Source organism: Chaetodon auriga, chromosome 7 (genome assembly GCF_051107435.1).
Source record: "Chaetodon auriga isolate fChaAug3 chromosome 7, fChaAug3.hap1, whole genome shotgun sequence".
NCBI lineage: Eukaryota > Metazoa > Chordata > Actinopteri > Chaetodontiformes > Chaetodontidae > Chaetodon > Chaetodon auriga.
Genome location: NC_135080.1, coordinates 5,205,765 through 5,224,693, shown reverse-complemented (window position 1 = coordinate 5,224,693; position 18,929 = coordinate 5,205,765). Strand labels below are relative to the sequence as shown.

General features: G+C 38.8%; 1 protein-coding gene across 3 annotated transcripts in view; it reads right to left on the bottom strand.

Annotated features, from left to right (window-relative positions):
- The window catches only part of cadm2b (cell adhesion molecule 2b), a 128,929-nt gene that overhangs the window by 26,489 nt on the left and 83,511 nt on the right, over window positions 1–18,929 (bottom strand). For 2 of the 3 annotated variants that reach the window (XM_076735873.1, XM_076735872.1), the window contains exon 2: window positions 14,728–14,754. The exons of the other annotated variant lie outside the window; for it this stretch is intronic. In XM_076735873.1, the coding sequence (XP_076591988.1) occupies window positions 14,728–14,754 (27 nt within the window). The remainder of the gene's footprint in view (window positions 1–14,727; window positions 14,755–18,929) is intronic. 3 annotated transcript variants of the gene reach the window in all.

Here is an 18,929-nt window from a genome sequence, read left to right as displayed (position 1 = left end):
TTAATGGAAGCCTGGTTGACAATGACTCCAGCGTTCGACAGCTGTTGGAGCTAGAAAACAGTGTTTTTTTTTTCGGTGGAAACAATGGTAGGTTTTACTCTCCCAAAGCGCTTCCCTCACTGCCTTATTGCAGGGCCCTAATTGGTAGCATGGCCTAATTAGAGGTAGTCATGTTCTGCTGTAGAGTCTAGAGCTGCAGCTGTGTGGTAAATTGACACATAATCCTAGACACTGTGGGCCTTCGATCCGAACGACTGCCTTGCCCTGAAACAGCCGCTCGTCACAGTGTGCAGAAGACATCCAAATGAGGCCTAATCACCCAGCCTTGCTGGATTTTACCTTCTTATTCCACATTTGTACTTGTCGTCTCAGCAAAGTCCCCTAATTACATTGCAGAAGCATTTCTATCCAGCCTGTGTTTTATTGAACTCTGCCAAGTTTCTGAAACAGATGTCTAAAACCAATGTTCTCATTGTGGGGACTTGTCAGAAGACAAAGTGTAGACTAATATGAGCCTGACCAAACCAGCCCCTTTAAGGATGACAGCAGTAAACAACAACTGTGTTAGAACCCTTGACTTCATGCATGAAGCTGGATGCGGCATATTTGCCTGGGAGCATTTCGCTGCCCGAAAGCTAATCTTTGTGCATGTTTTCTCTTGATTTCACAGGTCTGCTTTGTTTTCCTCTTGTAATGTGCCTCAATGTGAAGGTGACATTGTCTCTGCCTCTCCCAGGTACAGTTCACCACAGGGACATTTCAACTAAGGGAGCAGCTGTCTGCCTCATTAGTCTAGCTCAAATGGGGAAGCAGAGGAGGCTGGGACAGCCAAAGGTCTATGGACCTTCCTTGACCTCGATTGTCCTGATGGAGACCACTGTCAGCTAGAGGTGAAGGTGAGGCTGACTATAAATAGTAATGGGAAATTTAAACAGTGCACATTACTTATCTGCTCATTACACCCATCGCATCAACAAACACCATTACAATAATTCAAATGCAGTTGGCTGGATGGCAGCTAGGCAGTCCAACAAAACCAGCAATGCATGTCATAACAAAAAGGGAAATGGATGTGATGCTTTGTGTAGGGGGTACCATGTGTAGGTGTTGTTGTCAGTTCCTGCATAATTTTCAACTTTTTTGTCACATCATGTACCCCACTATCTCTCTAGTATCTGCTGTCTGTCTCTGGTGTATAAAGCTCACTATTCACAGAAATGCAATGAAAAAAGTGAAATCTCAACAGTAATGAATATAACTCTGAGTCCCTCAGGTTTTACCTTGGTTGGATATGCAGGATTGCTTTAGCAAAAACCTGTTGTTGAAATTCCTTTTGGTTATACCTGTCATGCCATTAAGGGTGATCGCAAAGTCAGAGTCAGGATGCAGAGGTTAAAGAGACCAGTCAGTAACCGAAAGGTCGCCGGTTCGATTCCTCTGCACTGACAGTAGGGGGTGGTCCAGCTGCGAGCTGGTGACTGAGGGGTGGCTGGAATCATTATCTCTGCCAAACTGCCAACTGAATTGGAAAGAACCCAAAATTACTAAAAATGTGCTGCACTGTGTTCTGACCTCTCTAATCAAATGCATACAGTAGATATGTATGTGTAAACGGGGGTATGCGGAAAGACTAATTTCAGTTGTACACTGAGAATACAGTAATCTTCAAATGTTCTTCTTCAAAAGTACAGCTTCAGAAGTGTCAGTACAAGTTCGTGTGCACTGCAGCTAACTGGGCTTCACCTAATACATTCATGAAATTCCACTGTCTTGACATTCTGTAGCAGTCTAGAGTGTGGCAAATGCTGTCCTTTTTGTGGAAACATAATCCCCAGTGCCAACTACAGAGTGTATTTCATTTTTTTGAGATGGTGATTGGAGGGCGGTCAGGCTTACCTCTACAGTTCAGTGCCAAACAATATTCTAGAAAGTCACTGAACCACAAACTGCTCCAAGGACGCTACCCTATACAGTGACCTCACTTTAAAGAAGCACATGTTCTGGTGTGTGACGAGGAGGGATATTCTACAACATGTTTAATTAACTTGTGTAACTTGTGGCACTTTTTGTACAAAATAAAAAAAGAAGATGTGGTGGCATTACTTATGTTGAACATTAATGTGTGAATCCAGGCCATTATTCAGATCCACCCCAAAAGGGTTGATCTTGGCCCATGGCCTACAACCTTTCACCAAATATCATGAAAATCAGGCATGTAGTTTCTCCATATTCCTGCTGACAAACAGACAAACAAACCAACAAACTGGACTGAAAACATATACTCCTTGATGCAGGTAACAAAGCAGAAAAATTATAAAATCAGAGACATTTTAAATAAAACAGAAAACCACTTCCTTTTTGCCCATTTCTAACTCACACTGCACAAATTTTCACTAGCATTGTCTCATTTAACTAGAAGCAAAAATGATGACATTGGAAAAATAAAAAAGTGGGTTTAACAGTAAATAAACAATAAATACTGTAGGAAAGGAAAGATGCAATAAAAGCTTCTAGATAAAAGTATAGATTATGCTGAGCTATGGCTGTGTTTCCTTATAAACACAAACCCAGTGAGAGGGAACAAACAGTTCTGAGAGGTGTACTGGAGGTATGAAGGTTGTCTGCTCCAATGATGATCCAAGATGACTCAGTGAAGTGCAGTGATGGAATGAGGAGTAAACCTGCACCTTTGCAATATGACTTAGGGGTGGATAGGCCATCCCTTAAACACAAAGCGTATCAGCTCTGTTGGTTAAAGGGCTTGGATACTGGGTATTGCTGTATTCTTCTTCCAGCGCTTAGATGTATTATACTGAAAGAGAGGGAGCTACTTATTTTCAGTCAAGGCCAGCTGCAGATTGAGTGCTTGCACATTTTAACATTTACAGTAGACAGCATGCAACCTGCCGGCCATGAAAGCAAATAGTTGAGGTGAGGATTGAGTAACCTGAGATATCTTGATGAAAGTAGCTGGCACCGTCTGAAACATGAATACCATTAGCGTTTGCTTTTTTCAGGCTGGCAACTTTCCTCCTTTAATCCATGAATATCATGAAGTGCTATAGTAAAGGAAAAATTCAATACGAGATAGGTCGCATCAGTGTTTCTCTCTCCGTCTCTCTCTCTCTTTCAATCCAGCCTCCCTACAGCTTCTCGGAAAGTGAGGTGAAGAATAAAAACATGGAACAGTGAACCCCAAACTGAAAATTAACTAATTTTTACATAAAAAATTGACTAAATCGATTAAAATCCAAGCCTTTCAATTTATTTATTTTTTCATTGTGAGTGTGTGTATGTGTTTTTAATCAAAACATTTCCAACATCAGCCTGCTTATGAGCCTAACTCTTAAAGCTGTAATTGGTCCCTTGGCAGTGTTTTCGCCTTTCACAATGTTTTTTTATGACAGTCACATGGATCTGAGAGCTTTTCTTTTTTTAGTGCTAAAGCAAAGAGCCCACTCCAGTGAAAGCTGAAACTGGCAATATCACCCTGAGCTTGGAGATTATGGTCCACATTCAGGTGGGCCACAGCACACTGATCATCAGTCACAATGTCAGCACACACGAGATTAGTCAAGTTGTTTGCTGTGCTTCACACAGTCAGAATGCTGCTGACACATCTCTCCACTGTGACATTAACTTTCATGCAGAATCAAGTGACACTGCCTCATGAATCAAATATTTACCTGCACGGCTGAAATTAGGTAGAAATGTAAATGGGGCAGAGAGGATTGGCTCTTCATTGTAAACACAAATATTTGATGATTAGATTTTAAAGGGGAAACCACAGGAACAGACATCTACTAAAGCACAAGCCAAGCGTCGGTGTGTCCTCTTCATCTCTATACATTTTTAGCATGAGATAAGGTCTGTGCAGCAGGTGTAGAGTATAAATATGAATACAGATGTTCAGAGTGGCTAGCTGTTGAGTGTGCATTAACGATAAACTATTTCATTTCATCTCAACCAGCCTCTCTTCAAGCTGTTATCAGACTGCAGCTCAGACCGTAGCCTGATGGAATCTGAGTCTGACAATATTAGAAGCCAAGAATATGATACTTAGGCTATTGATTTTGTGAGTCTTGTGGGTATCTAGAAAATGTGAATATGAGGAAGATAGAAATCTTTATGACTGTACTTAAAAGGAGGATTAATAGAGTTAGTTGATGAATGCAAATGGAGTGCTTTATCATTATTGATGATGTGGAAATCTTTTGGTTTTGTTTTTATATGATACTCATGGAAAATCACAGGAAACCAGGTCTGATGGAAAAAATCATTTGAGAACCGCGCTGCATGTATAATTTCACTGGCTTGTCTAATGACCACGGATCCAGGGCGTAAGGTGAAAAATACTAGGAACATCTCTGTTGACGAGAACAGAGAGTTAGTGCAAGGAAGAATGAGCCATACCACCCCAAAAGCCTTTCTCAGTTTCAGCTGACTGCACCAAATAATGGAAAGCAGTGCCTTGATGAATGGCTGGAGAGCAGTCAAGCACACCACTGCAGAATAAACTGTAAACTGCAGGCGGGATAAAAAGAAAACAAATAACTCAGAAAATAGTTCGAGAAGTAGCCGATGCCTCCATTCATTACGGAGTAATAATGATTATTAATTTTCATATGAAATGAATTCCAGGCAGTTTATCAAACCACAGGTTCACCTCTGGTGCTTGATTTTACAAGGGCTTCTTTGCAAATAGAGATGTTGGACATGCTGAGCTCCCTTCTGCATGCTAATGAGTCACTGCAACATCACATAGTGCCTCCCAATGACAAATGCCATATAATAATTCTACAATCAAGCTCGCTATAAATCACATAACTCTGAAAACTGTCTGAAATGGATTTGTTGGCGTTGCATTGTCCTTTTCAATCTTCATTACTCTACATATATTTTATTATTTATAACAGACATGAACATTTCTCGCTTGTGAAAATAATTTTTATATTTTATAATATTATTATATTATATTTTATATTCAAATAATTATTTGAATTATGCCACTAAAACTAAATGGTAAGATAAAAATATGAACAAAGAAAAGTCTTAAATTCTTGTTTCATTGTTTCATGCACATACGTGACACATTTCAACATATTCCTCCCCCAAGTAGTCTGACAAGTTTTCTTGCAAAGAAAACAAGTTATGTGTAATTTACAGACACATAAAATTACTTTTATCTACATTTTCTTTCCATTGTTTGAAGTTGATTAACATTTACATTGAATCCCAGAAATTCAGAATGTCAAATATGATACATTTTCATGGCTGTCTGTAAACGATTGTCAAAAAAAACAAACAAACAAAAACCCTCAATTCTTGTACACAGTAAATACCGTGAAGCTGAATACTGAAAGTTTGGCATAGAAAATCAAATATCTATCATTAATACTCACAAGGTATTTAAACAGACAATATACTCTTGAGAACATAGTAATTAATCACTGAAATTGCTGTGACTTGACAAAATTGTAATTAATTGGCTAACTCTAAACTCTGTGGCCTATTTGCCAGCATGTTGAGAGAGAAGGAAGTTGAACATCCGCAGTGTATAAATATTCCATTTAATTAAAACTTGAGGCCTCTTGTGGTGCGTATTCCTTGGTGGAAAGAACACGAAATAATGGAGCTTGCTGTCTCCCATCTGAGACAAATACAGACAATTCTCTGTTCTGACTCAGCGTGAAGTTTGTAAAAATGTGGCTTACATTTTGCTCTTAACATCCTGTTGGATTCTCAGTGTTACTCCTTGTGCTGTGATGACTTGCCCTTGCTAAGCTAAGCTAAGCTACTTTCTCCTCAAGAACTAACAGACACTTTGTCACATATGACACATCCATTATGCCTTCAACATTCACATGGGTTAAAACCCAGCTCCACTCTTTGATGTAAATAACTCCTGCACTATTGGTTGTGCTACTTCACAATCCATTATAGCCTCCTAACCTTGATTCAACCTTCCTTACGAAAGAAAGACTTATGTATCATTACTTTTTTTATCTCAACTATTCTGGAGAAAATCATTTCAAAGGAAGTCTTCTCATGACAAATTAGATATACTTTGCTAACATGTGCACTCAATAAACAAGGAAAGAACATATTTTCAAATCTCAGAGTTTCTCCTGCTCAGGCATCATTTGATATATCCGCAGTCCACATGCCAAAATATCCTTGGGCAAGATACTGAACTCCAAAACTGCCCCGATGCTGTGTCATCGGTGTGTGAATTCATATGTATATTGCTTTGGATAAACGCATCAGCTAAAGGACTAATTGTAATTGTAATTGTAATTGTAATATGAGAGCAGATCCAGATGAGTTATAATCATAGATTAGTTACATGTGGCATACACTACAGTTCAATCCTGGGACCAGTTTTGCTCTGGTAACATTATATCTTGAAGTCATACAGATGTTTCCTTCCAGTCCTGCGGCAGTGATAAGCAGCTACTGCATGCCAGTTAAAACAAGCTCAGCTGGGGTCGTGGACTACTTATCCCAGAATATTCTGTAGTCAAACTCTGGCAAATCTGAAGTTCTTGTCCACCGAAAGCTTTTCAAACCTGATTATGATCTTCAGCACAAGCTTAAATGTAGGGTGGCACCCGGTAATCCTGCCAAAATGAAACTGCTCTACTCATGCAAAGAGTCATATGTGCTTTTATATCTTCTTGTCTTACAACTGCCACGTCTTCTATCGAGGGTCTAAGGATGGAGAGTGTTGTATGTTGTGTAGATTGTACAGCTTTTATCTGTTTTAGCAAACAAACAGGGAATCGGTGTAACATCCAACAAGGCTTTTGGCCAGGACTAAGAGAAGGAGCCATATTACACCCACATTTGGCAACCACTCATTTTTTTCATTCAATTTTTTTTAACTGTCGTCAAGATTGTATTGATAGCTTTTATGGTTTGTCAAGGCCTTGCCCTCAGCGATGTCTCTGACCTTTTGGCCCCTCATGAGTCAGAGTGCAGCTCTGACACCACAGGCAGGGCCCTTGGCAGTTGCTAAGTCTAGGCTCAAGATGAAAGATGACTGGATTTCACTGTCAGGACACCTGTGAAATGTCCTGCCAGACGAGCTCAGACTACTGAATCGGCATCATCCCTTCAAATCACCTCTAAAATCTCATCTGAACAAAAAGGCCTTTTTTGAAATTCAAATTGTTTCTGTTGCATTTATTGTGGCAGGAACTTTTTCACTTCTGTTAGCAGAAATAATGTTCATGGTGTCAGCAGTAATATCTGAAGTACCTGTTAGCACTTTTTTTAAATGCTAATGTTAAAACAATAAATACTGTACAGTTACACAACATATTAAGTGTGGTAAAAGCAACAGTGTGAGATGGAGTAGGTCTATGATATAGCCACTCTGAAAATAGCAAATATGTCAAGGGAAATAATTGTGGATTAATGCATTAATTCATTTTTTTTATTATACTTTCTAATAAGGTTACTGCAGAGCAAAGGGAACAGTGAAAATTTAACATGAGATAAATTCAAATCTGTGAAGCCAATGTGTGAATGGCTTCCAAGTTATGCTCAGGTGTTCCTCTATAACAAACATACCAGGGTGTTTCAGGATGTTTTCATCTTTTATATCGTCACATCGCCGCGAACAACAGTATTCTGAAGTTATAATGAAATCCAGGTGAATCTGTTTAAATCAAACCAGCCTCTGTGATAAAATCTGCACCTTGGGAGCTGTAACAGTGCAAAGATGCTGGGTTTAACCGGCAAACACGGAGGTAAGGGAGTTTCTTTCTGTTTGAAGAAAATCTAACTTTAACAGTTGGATTTAACAGCGTCAACTTTAACATGAAACAAGTTTAAATCTGATCAAAGATAAATTTACAACAGTCGCACGAGCTGAAAATTGGCAGCTTCTCATTTTTCACAGCACAATCCAGGGCCATCTAATTGGGACAAACCTTTTCAGAGTAGCTTTATTCATGCCATGAAAGCACACCCCTGAGTATATCATCATGCTGATGGTGCAGAATGGTTGGAAAAAACATCTTTATTTCAATGGTGCCACAGCTCCGGTTTCAGTATTCCCCTGGACTGAAGAGCTGATGTTTATTTTAGCCCAAATGCTTTCCAACTGTTCAAGTAGTGCAGCTCTAAAGCTGTGTGTTTAAATACAGTATGCTCTTGTAAATAAAATGTTGATTTAATTTTGATATGAAAGTAGAACGTACAGGTGACGTGGCAGCATTTCAAGCTTGCCTTTGGACAATAAGTACTGCATGTAAGTAACTGTAGCTGATTAGCAAAATCTAGCTACTGCATTTTTTTTTCCTCTTTTTTCTCCTTACGGTTGTACTCCTGTATTTTTGTATTTTACTGTCTTAAATAAATAAAACTAAGGATTCTGGTGTCATTATACATCACAAGCTATATCACTTGCTAGATCAATCACAGGTACTTTGCTCTACAGCACTGACTTGAAATTCTAATAATAATAATAATGATGATAAATAATAATCTAGAGCAGATCCCCTTAGCCCTTCACTTTGATTCAGCATTATCAATGGGGCGTTGTCAGACATGTGTCAGAGTCACACTGGATTCAAGAGTGATAGTCTCAGTCTGTTCCTGCAGTGTTTCAAAGACTGTTAGTTTGACTGTTTTTGCAGCTTTAAATTTGGGTCTAAAACGTGATGCCTCTCTGAGAGAAATGCACAAATGAAACTCGTTCACAGGAGAGTCACAGGAGCTAAGGATAACTCTACATGTATCTGTACGAGATAACTGGTAAAAATGTAATCAAAAATTGATGACGGCAGAGTAGTTCTCAACCACAAATGCAGCAGCTCAGACGGAGCCACAACCCGGCCTGAGAGTGTCTGTCTTGGGCTGTCCAGATAATGGCCCCCTGTCACATGGTTCTCCACAGTAGTATTGATATTATTGCTTATTGCTACCATTTGTGTGGTCTTCCTGCCAACACTAACAACACTGCTCCCTCAAAGGGAGTGAAGTGGATTAGATTAACGCCCTTCTGTGGAGGACTACTGAAAATGAATACATGCAACCCTCCATTCTGAAACACTTAAACCAGTTCACACAATGGTTAAAGAAATCTACTAAACTAGGACATCCCTACTCGACTACACTAAAAACTAACCATATTGAGCCTGTAGAGTGAAAAAAGTCGAATTCTTATCATATTTTAATGAGTAAAATTACTATAATGATGAGTGCATAACACAAGTGTATTTGACAAAATGTTCATGAAAGAACAGCATCTGCTTTTAAAGGCAGCCCTGCTTCTATCTTATCTGCTGGTTAGAAATAGATAGCAAAACTGTGAATTTCTCAGCATATTAATATTCCATACTGTATGTTACTGGAGTGCACCAACACTCTCTTTGAATCATATCATGTAAACAACATGTTCCATTCACTAGAGCCCAAATGAGACCTCTTCAAAAAAAATTCAGGCTTGATGCTGCAAGTAGGCAGAATACTAATGGGTGCAAACTCTTCTGTGGTTACTATCTGCCATAATTTTAAATAGTCTTGAGATTGCAATGGCTTTGTTAGTAGCTGGTACTAATCGTGTATTTATTTGGGACATGATAAAACATATGAAGGTCATGTGAGTAGGGCAAGGGAGGAAATTATGTGAAAATGGCAAAATATGTGTTTCTTCACAGAACAAGAAGCTACAAAGACCTTAGTGTTTTTAAAGTAAAACATTAAAAAGCTCAGCACAGTATGTAAACTACACACATGCACACAGGCACATTAAAAGATAAGACTGCAGAGAGGTGATGCACACAGCATGATGAATGTGACCACACCCGTCATTTGAATAATATCTGGATAAAATATGCTTGCTGACACATTCATTAACTACCTTAAACCGCAAGGGCTGATAAAGGAAATGCTCTGTAGGTGAATGGTCATGAGAGCAGATACAACAGGCTGCTTTTATCAACTGGCCCGTGAAGTAACCACATCATATCTGATTGTTTTCACCTTGATTGACCTTTTCTGAACAGTCCTATATGGAAAAACATATTTCACGTGATTTATTTCTCTAATGACTGAAAGGTCATATCTGTCACCAAAAACAATCATTTACACTGACAGTGTAATTTAAGCAGAAATGCTTCTCATGTTTTATGGTGAACCTGCTGATCTGAGGCACTCAATAAGCTGTGCCATTTTAACAGCTATCAGCCTAGTTGATTGCAGAGATTTAAGCAACTATTTAAGGGCAGCAGCTAATTAGCTCTAAATCTGATCCATTAACTGAAGCTAATCTGTAAATTACCTGTCCAAAGTGATGCATGTTTGAAAACTGTACAACTACTGGTGCGAACATAGTCAGCTGTAGATAATGTCACAATTTAAAATCAACGGGGAACATTTGAAATCTTACTATACAGGCTTTCCAATATGCAATTCATTCAGTCATAGAAAATCCATATGTAATTATGGTAAAAGCAAAGGCTGTGATTACTTTTGCCCAGATTAGTAATGCACTCCATGTCACTCTCTCCAACACCCCATCCGCATCTGGTAATAAAATACAAATTCAAAGAGGCTACAGGACACAATATATGCGGAGGTCACTCAAGAGCTAAAATGCATTCAGACTCAATCCAGCTGTAGTTTCTACCTCAACTACTGTTTTAATTCCAGGTGCAAATGGCTCCTGGATGCTTTTTGCAGAATCAAATGCAAATCTTTCTTGCATTAAATATGTGCCTTATCGGGGTACATTCAACTGCATGCATCCATTATCTGCAGTGGGATGATAGTGGTTTTCTACAGTGCTTCTGTCAGTTGTAAACAAGAGCGGTTCACAGCAGATCAGACAGGCACAATGCACATACTGCGATGACCCACCACCACACAACAACTGTGTATCAGCTCCGTATTGTATTCATTGTCGGCACCGATAGCGTGATCTTAAATGATGCAGTCAGTTGATTGAGCTGTTACAGAGCCCGATGAAGCCTGTTAGAAAGGAAATAACCAAGACGGAGTGAGCTGTCTGTCAGCTTTACCCTCCATCAAAAAGGACATTTGGTGCCTGTTACTGAGTAGCACCTGAGCAAAAAGTGAACCTCCCTTGACTCAGAGGTGGTACTGAGCACAGTCTTCCCCTGTGATTTGCCACAGTGGGGGATGTAGGGGGAAGGAAGGGGGTGGACAATCAACAGAACTGGCAATAAATATCCCAGCTGGGGGAAACTCTTAGCACTGTTTTTTTTTTCTGCTGTGCAGAAAAGAAAGAGGAAAGTGGCAATACATCAGCTTCAGAAAGTGGGTCAGAGCTACAGTACTGTCTCCACGTGAAACAGGAAATTACATGTTCAACTGGTGTTACTTACAAGACAAGACAGTACATGTGATGTGCCTCAAATGAACTTTGAGATTATGGTTTTTTTTTTTGTTTTGTTTTGTTTTGTTAAATCCCGGTGCTTGCAAGCATTCTGCTCCACACTGATGAACTGGCAGTATATTAAGAGTACAGAGTCTACAAAGTGACAATGGCAGCAGTGAGACAACAACAAGAAATGCTCCTCACAATGATCAGCCCAGCTCACGAGACTGCTAACAGACTGATAAATGCTTTAATCAATGGGAATACAGTGGAACACAAGCTTGATTGTGATTTATGTGGCATATTTTCGCAATAACCACAGGTATGGATTTCCTTTAAAATGTTGAGGTGACGAAAGGTGGGAATGAATGAGACTAGTTACCACATGCTCTTCAAATATTACTTCCAAGGACTGTTCTGTGAGATACCTGCATTCATCTTCCCACTCGACAGAGTCCATTGAATAACGTGGTCAGAAATGTGTTGCTGTTTCCGATGCTCAATGAAACTTATCACTACTCAGAATCCTTGCCCCGTCCCCTTTAAACATAACATAACTTCTGTCAGATACACTTTATTTGAAAGACGGTTCAATTCACACTCAACCTGCCTGAACATGCCCTTCATTAAGGTTACATAACAAAATTATACAAACAACCATTATTATTACAGGGTTACATTTTACATCTGCCATACTATGGTATACCAATAGAGTCCCACATTTGCTTGGAAAAAAAAAAAAAAAACACTATTAAAAGTTTGCCTTGGTCCTTCTGAAAAACATGAATTTGGGGTGGCCATGACAGGTTCTCTCATGAAGCAGTTTGCCCTCTATTTAGTCTATTTACACAATATCTGCCTTTTAATGAATTATTCTCCTATTCCCTGCACTGGCCCTGGTCAAAGCGTAGACTCAGGTGAGCCCTCAGGGAGCAAATACACATTTGGAAGGTCTTGGTAAATAAATCCAGAGGTATGTTTTCCATTATAATGACAGCTGCCAGGCTGATTATCATCCTGGCTTCTGGAGCTTACTTTTGTTTTTCAACAGTCACTCCACAAATGACAGCAATTGTTAGCATGCGATAGGGAAGCTGACAAAATCCATTAATCAATATTCAAGACTGATACATGTAGTTCTGTTCATTATCTTCATCGTTATTAATAAAAGTTATTAACTGTAATTAGAATGCTGAAAGTGCCATTGAAAAATGCTCCTTAATGTTGAACTAGATATCAGGAGTTACGGATGCTGAATGTGTATCTTCTGTTAATTAAAAACTAGACCCCTAATTACTTCTGTAATTAGACAACACTGCAATTTCAAAAAAAAAAAAAAAAAGGGGGGGGGGGGCAGGGGCGAACTTGTTGACATGTTACAGAGCTAGATTTTGACGAGGAAATTTTGAAGACAGGAAAGACAAAAGTAGGCTCCTAAAATTTCCAACTGGTCAAACAAACAAGAACAAATACAATTTCTTAGAGAAACCGTCGCTAACAGCACTAACAGTGGCATCAGTAACCATACAGGCAGAGTCACTGAGACACTGGGCATTGATGTTAGGATGCTACAATAGCATCAGCCAGCAAGAACATGAGCAATAGCAGAAAATGTATAACCCATATGAAAGGAAGAGAAACAGCCTGTAAATCATCAAAAATACTGCAGTATTCATGTGTGAGCGGCAGAAGAAAGAAATAGAAACACTGTTAGTGCTGGATTTCTCCACTCAGTGCATAGTGAATCTGAAAATGACAAATTATTAGGCGATAGATCAGGTTCAGTGGGCAATGAAGTGAATACTTAGGCCACCAAATATCAGGACAAAGCATTAACTACTGAAGGGTAGCAGTAAACTAAAAATAAAGAGAAGCAGGCTTATGACCAGAAGCTCTCCAGTTTGACTGCACAGTATGTCTGGAAAATCTGGGTTGGGAAAGCAAATGAGAAACTCTCCTCCCTGAGGTGTCCTTGAACCAGGAACAACCCCCAGCTGCTCCATTGGAGCTGCACAGTGGCCAAATAGAGGAAAAGCATGACTGGGTGAGGCGGGCAGCTCCCTGGTGTGAACATGTGAGACTACACATACGTGAATCAGGCTGTATCTGGGAAACAGCTATGGGATCAGATGGGTCTTGATATTAATGAAAATCAACACAGAAGGATTCATGATTTACATTGAAATGACTTTCTCCAGAAGAATATCTTTCAATGCACACAAAATATCGTTGTTTATACTTTTTGTATATAAAGTGTTGAATATAAATGTAAAAAAAAAAAAAAACACATTTCTGATTCACATAAATATTTCTTGTTTTCTATAAAAGTAATGGAAAACAACAAATACATGCAGTTAACAGCATTTGCAATTTTCCTCAGAAACATATTTATTCTCAAATGCCATTTTTTTTTTTTAAAGAAAATTATCTGTAGCCTCTCAGATCTTCTTCCTTTTCAGCCAATCACATAAGTTAAATTTGAGTGATGAATTAAAACACGAGGACGGACGTCAAACAGCTGCTGGAGGTCAACATGGCATCGGGTAGCTGTTCTCAACAGGTAAGAGATAATTCTTGTCGTGCCTGATTACGTATGTTTGACTTCTGAATGCTTGCTAGCTAGCTAATGATCCTTGGTTGTCTGTTGGTATTGTAAAGCTAACTTGTTAGCTAATGCTAGTGTTGAATGCCACATCACTGACTTAGCAAGTGCCACCAGCAGCTGTTTGATGATGTTTCTCTCAAATCTACGCTTGTGTGACTGGAGACAACCGATGATCTGGGAAAAAATGTATTTGTGAATTGAGCCGTGACAGGGTAGTCTCAAAACACCCCGACACAAATGCACTGACATTCACACATGACGAGCAGCTTGTACTGTAAATACATGTTCAACAGTCTATACATAAACATAACAACATCTAAATATGTTTCTGAGGGAAATTACAAATACTTTGACATATGTAGTTGTGTTTTTCTCTTGCATTTATTTAAAACAAGAAATATTTTGTGTATTTGTGAACCCTTTCTATATGTTAGGCAACCAGTGATAAATATTTTTGTGTGCACTGAAAAATATTCTTGTGGAAAGAGTCATTTATATATACATCACAAACTACATTTGTGTGTCTCTCTGTTTGCATTCATTAATATCGAGACCCATCTGACTTCATAAAGAGCAAGCATGTTCAACAAACCTCTCTTGGAGAAATTAAGAAAAGAAAGAAAGAAAAAATGCCCAGAACACTTTGCAGCAAGCAGTGTATGTTAATGCTTCCTGGGCTTGCGGGGGAGATAAAAGGGCGATCCAAACATTGTTTATTGGGAACTGTGTGCAACATAAATCATGCAGCAAGAAAATGGAGGCAATAACTCACCTTTCGCTTTGCTTTTTGTCCCAGCCACTGATAGCATGAGGGGGTAAAGCAAGGAAACAGCAGGTTAGATAGGTAGTATGATGGAGTAACACTGATAGCATGATGATTATTTACTCTAACCATGGAGACAGGAAGTATACGATGAAATGTGGTGAATATGCAAATACGAGTAGTATAGTTAATTTATACCATACCCTGTCATGACATGCAATGTCAGAGGAGACATGAAAACATGAATACAAATATCACAACTATAAAAAGCTTACTATATCATTAATTCTTCAACACCCACAAAAGCAACCGGTGTTTTATATTTGTATTGTTTGCAGTTTGGTTCCATTTATGTTCTTAAGTGAAGGTGACAAGGGCAACTTCATCATGCATCATTAAAGACACAAGAAAAATATTTACTTAGTCTTTGCTTATATAACATTACTGTGTCTTAGGCAATTATTTTTGGAACAAAACTGCTTATTATCACCATGTAATGTTATGTAAAGCTAAAGCAGCACGGGATATAGCAAATAATCCAAACTTTAAGTGCTGTAAAATTGTTAATCGTGACAAAATTCATAAAGCTTTCGCCATATGGGCTCATCTGTCTGACAGTGTCGGGGAAGAATTCTGCTCAATAACTTTCAACTTTCACCTCCTGTACAAATTACATGCTACTCATGGTAGCTTGGCAGATTGGTAAACAAATTCCTTTCATCATCACTCGAGAGACAGGCACATTGTTTGTCTGCAGTGGTTACATTCAGGAAGGTGCTTAGCTGTCTTTCAGGTAGAGACACTTAGTTTGGTGTAATGAGGACAGAGCACTGTTACCAAAGGCTTCAGACTAGGAGAGATTAACAGCAGCGTTGCCGGTAAACCTCAGATTTTGAAAAGGACTCATTGTATAAACTGCTACATCAGCAATGAATGCTGTGTGCCCAACATAAGACAAAGCTGCATACACCACAGAAAACGCCTGGTTCCAGACACCACCCATACCACCCTCCAACCTAATACGGTACGCTGTGTGTGATGGTAAAAACAGTGTTGAAATACAAGCATTAATGGCTTTCTAAAGTGCAAAACATTGTCAAAAGAGCTGAGGTACACCGAGAATGTGGTTCTGTTCACAAGAGGAAACAGCTAACCTGCTCCCCTGGAGGAAGGATTATAATATTGCTTGCTTCTGGCCATTTTTTAATGAGAATATATCACTAACTGACTGTTTGCATTTGGTTCTTGCCACTATTCAGTATTTTATGGGTATCTTTGATTTCATGGATACTCAAACACACATAACGAGGAGGGTGATCATTTTAGTGTGGCATCACAGAGGAAAACTACAGAAAACACAGTTAACACAAGGACGAAATTCATGGGAGGAGGAGGATCAACCACCAACCTCAAAGGCGACAAGTTTGTGTCTGTCTTTGTACACACAAAAAGAAATCATGGCAACACTGCAGACTTCATGAGAAGCCTCTTGAGGGATAAATTCCTGGACTTTTAACAAATTGGCCATTTGAGAAATGTTTTTATCCAATCTATGAATTACATTGATACACACAGAAAAAGCGGCCTAACATTGAGCCGTTTTTCTTTCTCCAATCCCTTTGTTCGCCCTGAATGAAGCTTCTGACAGAGCTGCAGGTGAAGCAGAACTGGGGGGTTTTCCATAAAAAAGCCTTGACCAAATCTGCACTGACTGGGGGTCACACGGTGTGCTGTTTCTTGTGGACACGGAGGTTGACTGACAAGAGCACCTCTTCGCTCCTCGAGAATAAGCTCCTCTTGTAGTATTTATGTCTCCTCCACCTCTGGTGTACAAGTGCATTGTGTGCTGACACATCTTGTCTGTTAATTGAAATGTCTAACAGCTAACAGGCCGCTGTTCCTTTCCAACTGGAGGTGCCGGTGACATTGTTCACAATGTCATACCTCATTTGTTTCTGTTGTTGTCGATGATAATTTTTGGCTTCTTACCACCTTTCTGTTGCCTAAAGTTGCATCTGTATTCAACATGCTCATCAATGCTGCATGCATGAGTTTCCCTGCTGCTGATATTTGTGAACTGCTGGGCATCCATCATGATATGTTTGCCGAGAAAATTATGTGTGTGTGTGTGTGTGTGTGTGTGTGTGTTTACATGTTGGTATCTCCATTATTAGGTAGGATGAGACTAAAAGACTGTACTGAAATTTAACCAGCCTCCATGAGACCATTTTCAAGAGAGTGGAGGGAGGGAAAAAAGTACTATTTCTTACTTAAAAATAGATCAGTTTTAATCTGAACTCTGCAGAAAGGACAAAATGTTTATCTATAAAAATGGGTCATTTCTTGTTGATCTTGAACAGGCTCTTATCTGATGAGGAAACTGGGAAGACCAAACAAGTAACGTATGCCATTCTACTACCTAATGGAAAATTCATTGTTTTTGACACTCATTAATCTTTCTGTATACTCCCAAGCCCGCGCCTCTTCCTATTTTCTCCTTACATGGAAGTTATTAATCTCTGACTCCCTCTAAATTTAATAGTGTTGACAAAGTCAGACACCATGATAAGATTCTCCTTGCTGTGAACTGGAAATGTTTGCAAGCACATGGCAAGCATATCAATATATTCTTTCTATCTGAAAAGTGTAACGCTTTGACATTCCTTGGAGGACTTTCACTGAAAATCAATAGGAGGGAACATGGCAACACACTTCTCTGTAACAATGTCAGTGTGTTTATCGCATTTATCGCACGGTGAAATGCATGAGTACATTTCTAAAATCCAACACTATACAGAGTTACTGCATGATAACACCTGTTTTGTTTATATGATTACGTGGCCTGAAGACAGTAAGTTACAGCCTTTATTGTAATAAAATGAAAAAAATACTGAGCTTAATCAACAAAAAACACAATTCTGAGAGAGAGAGTCTTTGGAGCTGCTCAACTTTAAACAAATGAAGAATCAGTTTTGCAGCAATACATTGTTGATAACATGTATCTTCTTAATTGCAATGACTGACTGTCTCCAAGAAACAATAACATTAACCTGACATGAGTTTGCATAGAAGCAGAATCATAATGTAATCATTTATTATACAACTATTAAAAAGAAGAAATTTCATATCACCATTCATTTTCACTTTTTTTTTTTATCATAATCAACAACATTATACTATATTAATGACTGAGGCAGTGCAAGGGTGAAATCAGTTACATTAATTCAGTTATATTAGCTGTGACAGGCAACATGTAAATGTAGTTGCTAATTAAGAACACTGAAAACCCCCTACAGATTTTCAGAGGTATAGGTTGTTTGGTGAATAAATAGCGCAATATGCTACATAAATCCTCATTATATGATTCATCGCAAAATGTAAGGGAGGATAAAACAATGTGTTTCTCTTGGTTATGACTGCAAAGTCTATTGTACCTGCCAAGTTTTCATGCCCACCTCTAAAGTTTAGCACAGTTATCACGAAAATATAATCAGGATTGTTAATTGCCTTAGTATGATGACATTTTGTTAATTTGCTTCCTGGAAAACATCACTAGCATCATTGCTGATTACTTAAATTGGCATGAATAATATACTTCAATAAACTAGGTTTTTTTAACAGTACTGCTTCACTGCCTCATCATTGAGATTTAAAAATGCACTTTGCATGAGAAGGAAAACAGCAACAAAAACAAAAAACAGTGAATCTGGAAACAATGTGACAGCCTGCTTTAAAATCATGTCAAAAGTGCATACAAGTTTACACATACCCCATACATCCCAAACCAAGCCTCTACTAATGTCAGTGATCAACAAATGAAGACAATGCAAAACATTACACAACCCTGCACAATTAAACAAAGCACAGGGAACAATAGCTTATATACAGCAGCTTAACTAGCAACCTCTGTGACGACAAGAACACCTTGAGAGAAGACATGGACGAAACCATTTGCAGGATTAACAGGGATCCAACGCGAGACGGATGAGTGCAATATGTGCCGGAAAAAAAAACAAAACAAAACAATAAAATGGATAATAGCATATCAATGACAATGAGATAAGAAAGCAATAAGAAAAAGATAAACAGAATGAGGCAGAAAGATGGGACTTTGGCCAGTTTGGCCACCAGAGGCATAAATTTGGAGCAGCCAGTCTGCTTGTTAGCTACATTTGCATTGTGCGAGGCTCAAAGTGCAACAGAATGAAGTC